The sequence below is a fragment of the Geospiza fortis genome, unplaced genomic scaffold (assembly GCF_000277835.1).
Source record: "Geospiza fortis unplaced genomic scaffold, GeoFor_1.0 scaffold92, whole genome shotgun sequence".
In the NCBI taxonomy this organism is placed as follows: domain Eukaryota; kingdom Metazoa; phylum Chordata; class Aves; order Passeriformes; family Thraupidae; genus Geospiza; species Geospiza fortis.
The window spans coordinates 1,682,686-1,694,056 of NW_005054389.1; the positions used below are offsets into that span (position 1 = coordinate 1,682,686).

Genomic DNA, 11,371 nt, shown 5'->3' on the forward strand with positions numbered 1-11,371 from the left:
GTCAGATTCAACTAAAATTTTTTTAATTCTCTTTTTTTTTTTTTTTTTTTGTAAATGTAATCCTAGATCATAGCGGAAAATTAAATGGTTGCAAATTAAACTTCTAAAAGTTCTGAGATCAAAAGCGAGTTTGGGGGTTGTTCTAGAGAAGCTTTGTTTCTCCCAGATACAAAATACAACCATTCACATATTTGGCAATAACAGTCCCACAATAACTGGCTTGCTTCTAATTTATTCCTTTTATGGGAATTTCAATGAGACCAGATTCACGGAAATAATATCCATGATTGTGTAATTAATGACTGTATTGTAACAAATTTCCGTAAAGAGATTGAATTAATATTTTGCGGGCTCTTAGAAAACTTTGCATTGCGTTGCAGTCAAACTCTTGACGTAGCAATATGATTTTTATAGGTCTATTTGTTCATTAAACATTTCTTTGTTGTGAGGGTGGGGTGGGCTTTTTGGTTGACTCTTTAAAAGGAAATTGTGTTTTTTCAAAACTCCTCTTCTGCCCTAATCCTGCTCCCTGATTTCACCATTAGTAAGTTTGAGTCAGAGCTCTGTGTGTCTGGCACAGACTCCTGCCACCTGAACTGGTTATTTATTAGCTGGCACTCAGCAAGCTGTTGTCTGGGGCGTGTTCCATCTGTGCCAGCTCTTGTCTGCCCAATATGGTGGGCTCACAGAACACACTCTTGGGTCGTGTCTTCTGGGGAGATGATTTTTTTTGCTGGGAAAATGGATCCTAGCCCAGACTTTTTACTGGTTTGTTTACCCTGTATCATGTACTAGAGCTGCTCTGGAAATTCATGAGTTCCCACATAATACTCCTGCAGCCAAAACAAGCCTATCTCTTGCAGTGTGTGTTGTTACTCTTGTGTTGTAGGCTACTATGATTTTCTTTTAAAAGTATGAATTTAAGGAATATTTCCATTTCATATTTAGCTGTATTTCTGGCATTTTTTATGTCATCAGAATTTCCATTTGTGTTTAAATGATGGTTGTGACAGAATATCTGAGTAGTAAGAGGTGGTAGGAGGATTTTAAATAATGAAAGCTCTCAAGTATCCTATCAATTTTTACTGTAAATTTCACTTTAAGTAAGAGGCTCCATTTTGCCTAAATGATTTCTACATATATTTAGTAACATTACAGACACCACCAAACTTAAATTAAGTTAAAAACATGTGTTATTCTAAAACTCTGTAGAGTCATGATTGTAGATTTCCAAAGGGCTTGTGCACTTAGTTTTATATTTTGTTTCTTTTGAATAATGGTTATCTCAGATTTAGTGCTGAATTAAAAAAATATTTGGTAAAATTCCATGCTTTCTAGCGTAACTTTGTGTGACAAGGTTCATTTTTTGTTTACCCTAGGCCAATAAAAAGGGGAGACATTTTGCCACCAGAGAGAGGCAGAGAGGTTGCCAAGGAACTTGGGATACCCTACTATGAAACCAGTGTATTTGACCAGTTTGGAATTAAAGATGTGTTTGACAATGCAATTAGAGCTGCCCTGATCTCCAGAAGACACCTTCAATTCTGGAAATCTCATTTGAAGAAGGTCCAAAAACCTTTGCTTCAGGCTCCATTCCTACCTCCAAAAGCCCCTCCTCCAGTTATCAAAATTCCTGAGTGTCCCACGCCAAGCATGAATGAAGCTGGATATTTATTGGACAGCCCGCTGTGTGCAGATGTCATGTTTGTTCTTCAGGAGCAGGACTGCATTTTTGCTCACAAGATTTACCTAGCTACCTCCTCTTCAAAGTTTTATGACCTTTTCTTAATGGAATGTGAGGAAAGTCCATACTTGGATGAAACACAGTGTAATAAAGAAAATACAAATAAGGATGTTCTGACAAGTCACCTTGAGACAAACAGTGACAGTGACGAGGCATCTTTGAAGTCTCTTGATGTTAAAATTCCCCCACCAGAAAGCAGTGAGTCTTTAAACATGCTAGAACCTGAATCTGGTGAAACAAACTCTGCAGCAAGATCTCTGTCCTGCTGGGGTAAGGGGTTTGTTAGTGTGCACAAGGAAATGCAAGTGAATCCTGTCTCAAAGAGGACGTGTCCTGTAACTGTGGTAAAAATGGATTCCTCTGTGCAGGCTGCACCTTTTAAAACTGTTTTGCAGTTTTTATACACAGGCCAACTGGATGAAAACGAAAAAGACCTCACCAGACTGGCTCAGATTGCTGAAATCCTGGAAGTCTTTGACTTGCGAATGATGGTGGAGAATATTATGAATAAAGAAGCCTTCATGAATCAAGAGATTACTAAAGCATTTCATGTCAGAAAAGCTAATAGGATAAAAGAGTGCCTTTGCAAAGGGACATTTTCTGGTGAGTAAATACATGCTTAAGCAGGAAGAGAACTATTTTTTTTTCTCATCCATGTTACTGTCACTTCATAGACTTCAAACAGTGTGACAGCTTACATTGTTCTGAGAGGAGGGATGACCCCAAATTGTGGTGTTACCCAGGCCAACTGTTCCAACCTGGGATTCTGTAGTTTCATTTCTCAAAATCTCCTCACAGCTTTTAAATAAGCAACCCAATTCTCAGAAATGTTGAACATTCAATATCCCCCTTTACAATTAAAGCTTTTTATTAACTATTTAAAATGCAAGAGTTATTTTTGAGGTGGAGGTCATGGGAAATGAAGGAAGTCCTTGGTTAACAGCATGCAAATGAAACACATTCTTGAGAACAGGTTGCACCCTAAGCACAGACTTGCAGCACTGCTGTGCCTTTGTTCCCATGGCAGATGTGACATTTAAATTGGACGATGGAAGCATCAAGGCCCACAAGCCACTGCTGATCTGCAGCTGTGAGTGGATGTCTGCTATGTTTGGAGGATCATTTATTGAAAGCTCCAACAGTGAGGTATTTGTCTATTTTCATCTCGTTTGTTTACAATGTCTGATGGATTTAGGATGATGGAAGCATCATTTATTTGAAAGGTTGTAACAAGCCCTAGAATCAGGGATTTATTCTTCATTGCAAACCTGGGATGCTTTTCTTCTTAAGGCATTAAATAAGGCTGCCCAGGAAGACAACATACTTTCTCCAATGCACAAATCATCCTTCAGCACTGGGGTGTGTGTTTAAACCCAAAGTCCTGTAAAATATTAAATATGGGGAAGGAAATTAAGTATGAATTTGTGAATTTCTTTGAAATAATTTTTTTAGATTTTGTGAATATATATTTATAAAATCAAAATCACTACAAAGAATACTTGGGGTAGGGACATTGATAAAGAAATTCAAGATAAAAAAGGGTTAAAGACATATGAGTGTTAAACTAGAAAATGAAGCTGTTTTCACAGTAGAAACTCAGCTAACTTTAGGAGACATTCTGCTAACTTTAGTAGAAACTCAGCCTAGATTCTGCAATGAATCATCTTGTCCTCTGGAGTAAAGCAGGTATGCTATACAGTTTAAAAGATCTCAATGCTTTGAATAAGATTTTGCAGAAGCCCTGTATTTTTATGTGCCTTCCTGGTCTGTTTTTCAAATTCCAGACGTGTTGCTAATATTTTTTCTTGTGCCATACCCAGTTGTTTTTGTTTGTTTTTCTTGTTGCTTTCCATACAGTTATGCTCATATGAAGTGTTCAAGTTTTTTGTGTTTAATATCCTGATAGATATTTTTCTACTTAGATTTTTCTGGCTGCTTCTAATACAGCTATAAACATAATTCCTTTCCCAGAGGCACACTCAACAAGTGGTTCAATAAAAATACATCATTTGATTCTAGTATGCAGCATTTGGCAATGAAGAATATGCAGTTATTTTCTACCAGCCTATTTTTAATTATTAGCTTCACAGTCTTAGCTCATCATTCCAATTTAAAATATTTACCTTCCATTTTGTAGAGTTTAAAGCATTCAGTAATGCTTTTGGAAGTTCTAAAATATAGGTAGATATGAATTGAATGGTTTACAAATAATAAAAACCATCTATTTCTACATACTACCTTTTCTGCATTTGGGGCAAATTTTATAAACTCATTCATTAAATTTACAGTTCTCTGCATTAACAAAAATACATCAATAATGAATGAGTTTCACAGCTAGCTGCTCTCACTTGGAGAACTGAGCTGTTTCCCAGAGTGGCTGATATGCATGAACAGTTTATGCTTTAGCATGAGAAATTAGACAGTTTTTATCCTAGTCCTGGCAGTTTCATTCTATGCTGGTTACACTCACTACATGTGTGGGGCAGAAAGGGCTTACTGGTTTTTTTTTCCTCATTTCTTCAGTTCTCAGTCCCTTCTCAACCTTGTTTACCTGGAAAATTTGGTTATTTACCAAAAGACTGAGAAGGATGGTTTTACTGTTATCCTTTGTTTTCTGTTATTCTCAGAATGCACAGAAAATCCCTTGCCAGGAGCAGATAGATTGCATTCCTCAAGGAGTCCACCAAGGGAGGTTTGGCATGGGAAGTGCTCAGTGACTGTGATGTGTAGCTGTCAATTTGCAGCCTAGAGAGCATTGAACAGATTCACTGTTTGATGTGGATCCAGTTCCAGCTTGGATATAACCTGGCAAAGGATCTGACTCTGGAGCAATGCTTACCTGTTGGCAGTCTTGAACTTGAATGGGAAATTTCTGCTTTGAAAAATGTTTTCACTGCATTTCTGAAATGCCTTGAAGAGAAACAAGCAAAGTGAGAGAAGTGAAATATAGCTGCTATATGAAAATCCCTTAATAATTACAAATTCTCTTCATAAATATCTTTTCCAGGTAGCTCTGCCCAACATAAACAAGACCTCCATGCAAGCAGTTTTAGATTACTTGTATACCAAGCAACTGTCCTCCAGTCAGGAACTGGACACCCTTGAGTTAATTGCATTGGCAAATAGGTTTTGCCTTCCTCACCTGATTGCTCTAGCAGGTAACAATATTTTGGCCTTGTCCAATGCAGTATCTTCTGCAACAGCTGAAATTTGCTTTAATGGTTTTTGGAACATCACATTTTCTCAAGTGTCAGAGAATTTTTTTTTTTTTCTGAGAGGGGTATTGTAATGCAAATTGATATTTTCACACAGAGAAATGTATTTGCCTCTCTCTTGCCTTTTTTAGTTCTGTGCTAATCCAGCTCAGAACACTGAAGTTTTCTGTGCTTTAAAAACAGAAAGAGTAAACCTTCTCTTTAGCATTGAGGATAATGTCTGTGGATTGTAATATCCATTCTGTTGTTGTTAATTTACCTAAAACCAGGAAGGATTCTGGGTTTTCCATTAAGGAATGAATGAAGTGCTCCACTTTATATTTCTGTTCAAAGAGAGTAACTGAGCCAATTCAAAACTTACCTAGATGATCATGTTTTTAGAAATGTTGTCTAGGTCCCTTTTCACTAGATGAGAATTGGATATTTTGGTATATCCATGGGGATTCAATCCTCTTTTCAGGAAGAAAACCTTTTCATTGCCATATTTAAAGAAAAATTACAGGTTAAAATACCACTAAAGTTTTAAAAATAAATCCATACACAATGCCAACTTCTGGGATTGTTTGGGTAGTGTTGTGTTTAATTTGTTTCTCTCTATGTCAGTAATTTGGAGACATGACCAAGACCAAAGCCAGAGAGAGCTGAAACAAAGCTACACCTACCTACAGGACTACATTTAGGCAAAATTTAATCACATACCAAACCCTGGCTCTCCTTCAGCTGTGCATCAGGACTGTGTCTGTTTCCTTTACTGATTCTGACAGACCAGATCTTTATTGCCAGATTTTATTTGCACATTTTAGCTGAAGTTTTGGGTATTTTTTAAGGTAACTGCAGTCTAAAAATACATACAGTATTAAGAATATTTCATTGCATTTAATTTTTGGTGAAATAATTTTGAGTCCAAAGGCTACTGCCAACAACTGAACCCAGCAGAATCAAACCAACTGCCAATGTTTGCCAAAAAACACTCAGACTTTTAAGATTCTAGGAAGGGGTTAAGGAGAAACTTGAAATGAGGTGATTGTTGAGGGAGGCTGGTCAGCCTTCATGAATCCCTAGGAACAGCCAATCTGAAAACCTGAAGAGGGGCTGAAGTGACCTTTTCTCTACCAGTGCTTTGTGAATACTCATTAATAAATAATTCAGTGGCAAGTGCAATTTTGATTAAAAACTTTGTATGACTGAAAGGAGACAGCTGATCCATATTTCTAATTTAAATTGAATATTGTATCCACGCCAAAGAAAGACCAGTGGCTGCTGAACTTTGTGCTTCCATAAGTGGTTATGAACCACATCTTCAGCCACAACTCTGAAGGTCAGAATTTGACTTCCCCCAAATCTCAGCTTGCTAAGGATACCTGTGTGAACATGGCCCCTGCATAATGCTGGTTACCACCAGGAGGAGGGAGAACCTGCTGCCTGGGTTCTTTGTGACCATGGTATGACCTTGCAATGTGCTTGCCCTGTGAGTGATGAGTTTTCTCTCCTAACAGAGCAGCATGCAGTGCAGGAGCTGACAAAGGCCTCCATGAGCGGCGTTGCAATAGATGGAGAAGTCCTCTCCTATTTGGAACTGGCACAGGTCAGTGTACGCAGCCTTCTGAAGAGATTCTGGACTTGCTTTTAGCTCCCTACTGGTTCTGAGCATTGCTTCTAAGTGGCTCAAAGCCTGCACTTCTGAGAGTGACTGACAATAAAACTTAGTTCTATCTTCTATTTTAAAGGAGGTTTTTTTCATTAATTCAAAGGTAAAATATCCCTTTAAGTAACCTCAGAGGAGTTGTCTTTCAAATATATGTTTTAGTTTGTCTTGATTGTGGAACTTCCAAGCTCCATGTTCTCATGACCATGGTGCACTAACTGACATGAAAAGCAATGTAATGAAGCTGTTCAGCTTTGTGATGGTGATTGATTCTTGTGTTCCTTTCAATTCAGTTCTTGGAGATATATTTAGACCTGTACTGCAAAGACAACATTTCTTGAATCCTTAAACTGGCTACTTAAAGTCAATCACCTGATAATTCAGAGTATGTGCAAATCTTCTTTATGTTCAAGTGCATTTCAATATTTCTTGAGTCCCATAAATAATTAAAAGAGAGAGCTCTTAGCTCACAGCTAAACTGCACAACTGTTTCCCAAAATGCAGCAGACTCTCAGCTACAGTGGAACAAGCTAAAATATTGTTTAAATTTTATTATTCTTGCTTTCACACTAACAATGAGTCAGCTGCAGCTTGGCTTGAAGTAGCACTAAAACACTGCACAAAAGTAGCACTAAAACACTGGCCACCATGCAAGATTCCCTGCAACTCTTTTTGAGACCCTCTCTGCAATACCTGTAATCCTGTTGCAAAACCAGAACTGCTCCCCTCCCAGGAGAAAGCACTCGCTTCACTTCATTTTTATCTTAAGAAGGGCAATCCTTCTTTAATTTCCTTCTCCTGGTTGGAGCCAGAAGCAATATCTCTAAGTACTGTTAGAATATCCTCTGTGGCCAGCACCTAGCTCATGTTTGTACTCACAGATCAGAGCTGGCAGTCAGAATCATCACCTGGGAGAGTATGGCCAGGTACCATCTGCTGGGACCGTTTCAGCTTTAGCTGTTTATAGGGGCTGCAAAATGAATGATAACCCCAGGAAATGGAATAAGCTCTTTGTTTTTCTTCACAGTTTCACAATGCTAACCAGCTGGCAGCTTGGTGCTTGCACTACATCTGCACCAATTACAACAGCGTTTGCTCCAAGTTCCGCAAGGAAATCAAAGCTAAATCTTCAGGTATGGGCAACTTCCCTTACAGTTTTCATCAGGTTTCCCCTTCTTTCTCCCCACCCAGTTGATTAAACATGAAGACAAAGATGAAGTCATGTAGCTAAGCCATGAGACCGAACCTCTGTGCTATCTTGAACAGCATTCATAAGTTCTTATCTGCAAAGAAAAGTCACAATCATTAGCCTGATTGCCGGGCAAGCATCATGTTCTTTACCTAATTCAGTGATGCTAAAAGGAACAGAGCTCAGTTCGGGCTCTGCAATGAAAAATACACTCTGTAAAGGCCTTGCTTTTTTAATAGTTTTGGTGAACTAATGCCTCTTGTGTGTAACTGCTTTCAAAGTCTTTTCACACATAAGGCATTTGAGGAAACTGGGTGAATCCTTGATAAGCAAGCCAGCATAGAGAATGTATCAATGATTACCTGCATAGCTTTTTGCAAGACATTTCTGGCATTTGTGTATCTTACTGGCATCTTTGGGGATTTCTTTCATTGGTTTTTTTCCATCAGATAATCAGGAATATTTTGAGAGGCATCGGTGGCCACCTGTGTGGTATTTAAAGGAAGAAGATCACTACCAGCGAGTTAAAAAGGAGAGAGAAAAGGAAGATGTTGCACTGAACAAACATCATTCAAAGCGGAAGTGGTGCTTCTGGAATTCCTCTGCTGTAGTTGCCTGAACAAAGCAAATAAGTGGAAATCCATAGCCAGAAGTTACTCTTATTGTTAGAAATAAGATAAAGTTCAGGTTTTCAGGAAACTGTGTTCCACTTGTGCATTTATTACTTCTAGGGTCAAAAGCACAAGCTCACTGAAAATGAGCCTGGAACAGCTCCTTGAAGTCATATGTATATTTTTGACTGGTAAGCAGATAAATGTCAACCATTATTACATTACTTTTTATACAAAAAAACCAAATCCAGCATTAATGTTTCAATCTCCAGGTGGGAAATATTTTTATACTGTCTGGTGTATTTTGTTCAGATAAAATTCTGGATACTGTTTTGTTTTACAGACCACAAAATAACCATGTAGCAGCTTTGTAATTAGATTTTAACTATTTTTACTATGCGAGTACAGTGAAATAGACAGTCTTCAGTCATAAGAGACTGCTTTTAGAGTATCTCATAAAAAGTCATCTTAGGAAAAAATCTAGCTGTCTACTATAGGTTGTCTTTTTCAAACTAAGTACTGTGCACTGGTAATATAATTAGATGGTTATTTCCCCTTTCTAAAGCAAAGGGTTAGAATAAGATCCAATAACTGCAAGATATAGAGTGCTTGATCTTTGCTCAGCTGAATAATAGACAGTATAATTACCTGTTCAACTGCAGGCAAATGTATTTCTAATATTTGCCATGTAAGTGCAAATAATTATGACTATGTGGGCCATGTGAAATCTAGTGATTCTAAGTATTCAGAGGTTTTATATGTCTAGATCAAAGAGGATATTTCTAAAATCATTTAGAAGGGCTTATTAATTTATATCCTTATACAAGTATGGATCTGAATGCAAAAAGCAGTTACACTGCTTGCATTTGAATTACTGCATGGCAGTTACCTTGTTCTGCAGGATCTTCACCATGCAGCCATTCCTCATGCTGAATTCCTTTTTGCTTCAGTGCAAGCAAATGAAAGGGCTGCACAAACAAGTAGATCTAGTTATCTAGTGTTCCAGCATTTTGTAAGTGAAGAAGGGTCTTCACACGCAAGATTACTTCAGTTTGATCCAAATTATTTTATAGCTTTCCCAGGTAGAACTGAGAGTTTTAGGTTATTTTTAAATAGGTGATATATTTCCTGTGGAAGTAGATGTTCCCAGAATGCTGGGGGCAGACTGATGGCAGAAAGGCAGGAGTTCTGCACAAGTAGTGCAGGACAAGCAAAAGCTTCCAGTGTTTCCAAATAGCCTGTGGGTTTATGACTTTTTATCAACCATTACTCTAAAGCTGCAGTGTTACGCTAGATTATATAAGGATGAGAGCATTTTTTAAAAGACCAAAACTAAAATACATAGACTGTAGAACGTACACATGCAATCCTGTGCAGTGTCTCAGGCACCACTCTGTAACCAAGGTAGTATTGTGTATTAGGTTTGTTAATACTGTTCTGTGCTGGCAGCTCAGCACACCAATGTGAAAAGCTGTTTGTTTGTTTGTGGTTTTTTCTTTGTATCCAAAGGCAAGGCAGTACAGTCACCCCCCAGCACTGTAAGTCAGGAAAGGCTTTGGCCTGAAAGCCATAAACACCTCGACATATTTGCATTCTGCAAGGACTCATTGCCAGGCTGAGGCTGCCACAGCTGGGTGGTGGGAGCCACCAGCATGGAGGAGAGGCTGCTCTACAAACCTGTATGAGGAGAGCAAGGGAGAGATTCCTACCCCTCTGAGATCCATCACCACGTGGTGATAAAGAAGGGCTATAAACGATGGTTGCAAATATGTCTCCTTAATTCTGGGTCAGTGGCAAAGTGGACAAGAACATGGAATGAGAGAAGGTATGTCAAGACAGAAAAATAGCTGTTGTCATAAAATGTTAACCAGTCACATTTTAAGTAAGTATTGCTACTAGGTTTTACACAACCAAAGCTACTGTATGATTGTAATCTTGCCAAACTGTAATGGATATATAAATGAACCTGAGGTATATGCAATAATATCCAGTTATTCTAGTTATCAGCTACTATAACCAAGTGGCTGGTTCATTTGGTTAATGCTGTCTATGGCCTTTAATCTTGGTGGTTATTTTGTGTTTTTTATTTTGGAAAAAAAAATAAATAAAACTGTTTAGTTACAAATTGTCTCCTAGCTCTTTGAAGAAACTTCCTTAATTTTGCCTTGCATCCTTCCCTTTTTAATGCTGCTTGTAAGCATTCAGTTGTGCTGTCATTCATTGAATTTTACTGAAATTTTGCATATTTGCATAGCACATTAGGATTTGTGGTTGGGAATGTCACAAGGAAATCCTACAGTTTACATATGATATTGGAAGGTTGGTGCTTGTCACTTACTGTTAAACTGCACAGCAAAAGAAAAACAAACCTCTTGCCACTTTTCCCCATGGTTTCTAATATTTAATTAGCATGATATTACCCAAGGGACATGAAACTAATTGGTCATGACAGACACAGGGAGGAAAAATGTAGGTAAACAGCAGGATGTCTGTAAGGTTTTCGGTATGCTCTAAAATATGTACAAACACTGTTTTCCCCACTTTCTCACTGCCTTAGTTGTCAACCATCTTACAGAATTCCTCATTACCTATTAGCAAACCCTCAGCTTCCTGCATACAGCTTATTTAATTGATAGATGTGTAAAGCTGGTACTTTTCTAGACAATTTTTGCAAAGAATAGACAATATCATGCAAAAAATGCCATGTTAAGAGCTTTGAAAAAAAATCACAAAGCAATGCCAATGACATTGAAAGTAAGTACATTCAGCACAGTGTTTGCTTTTCAAGTGCTAATTTATGAAAATGTTACATATCTAATTTACTTTTGGAAGCAAAATTTTATTTCTTTGAACTTACCATTAGTAAAAGGTAATGGGCTCAAAAGAAAGAGTGGTGATGTCAGGTGTAAAAATGTTTCTCTTGTTTATGATAAAAGCAGTAGCATGGGAGGAAGGAGCAAATCAGAA

General features: G+C 37.9%; 1 protein-coding gene across 2 annotated transcripts in view; it reads left to right on the forward strand.

Annotated features, from left to right (window-relative positions):
• RHOBTB1 (Rho related BTB domain containing 1) overlaps positions 1 to 10,529 on the forward strand; it is a 47,480-nt gene extending 36,951 nt beyond the window's left edge. For both annotated transcript variants that reach the window (XM_005425551.3, XM_031060729.1), the window contains exons 6-11: positions 1,380 to 2,347; positions 2,772 to 2,890; positions 4,752 to 4,902; positions 6,456 to 6,544; positions 7,632 to 7,737; positions 8,243 to 10,529. In XM_005425551.3, coding sequence (XP_005425608.1) covers positions 1,380 to 2,347; positions 2,772 to 2,890; positions 4,752 to 4,902; positions 6,456 to 6,544; positions 7,632 to 7,737; positions 8,243 to 8,412 — 1,603 coding nt within the window. In that variant the 3' untranslated portion in view covers positions 8,413 to 10,529. The remainder of the gene's footprint in view (positions 1 to 1,379; positions 2,348 to 2,771; positions 2,891 to 4,751; positions 4,903 to 6,455; positions 6,545 to 7,631; positions 7,738 to 8,242) is intronic.
• The last annotated feature ends 842 nt before the right edge of the window (positions 10,530 to 11,371 follow it).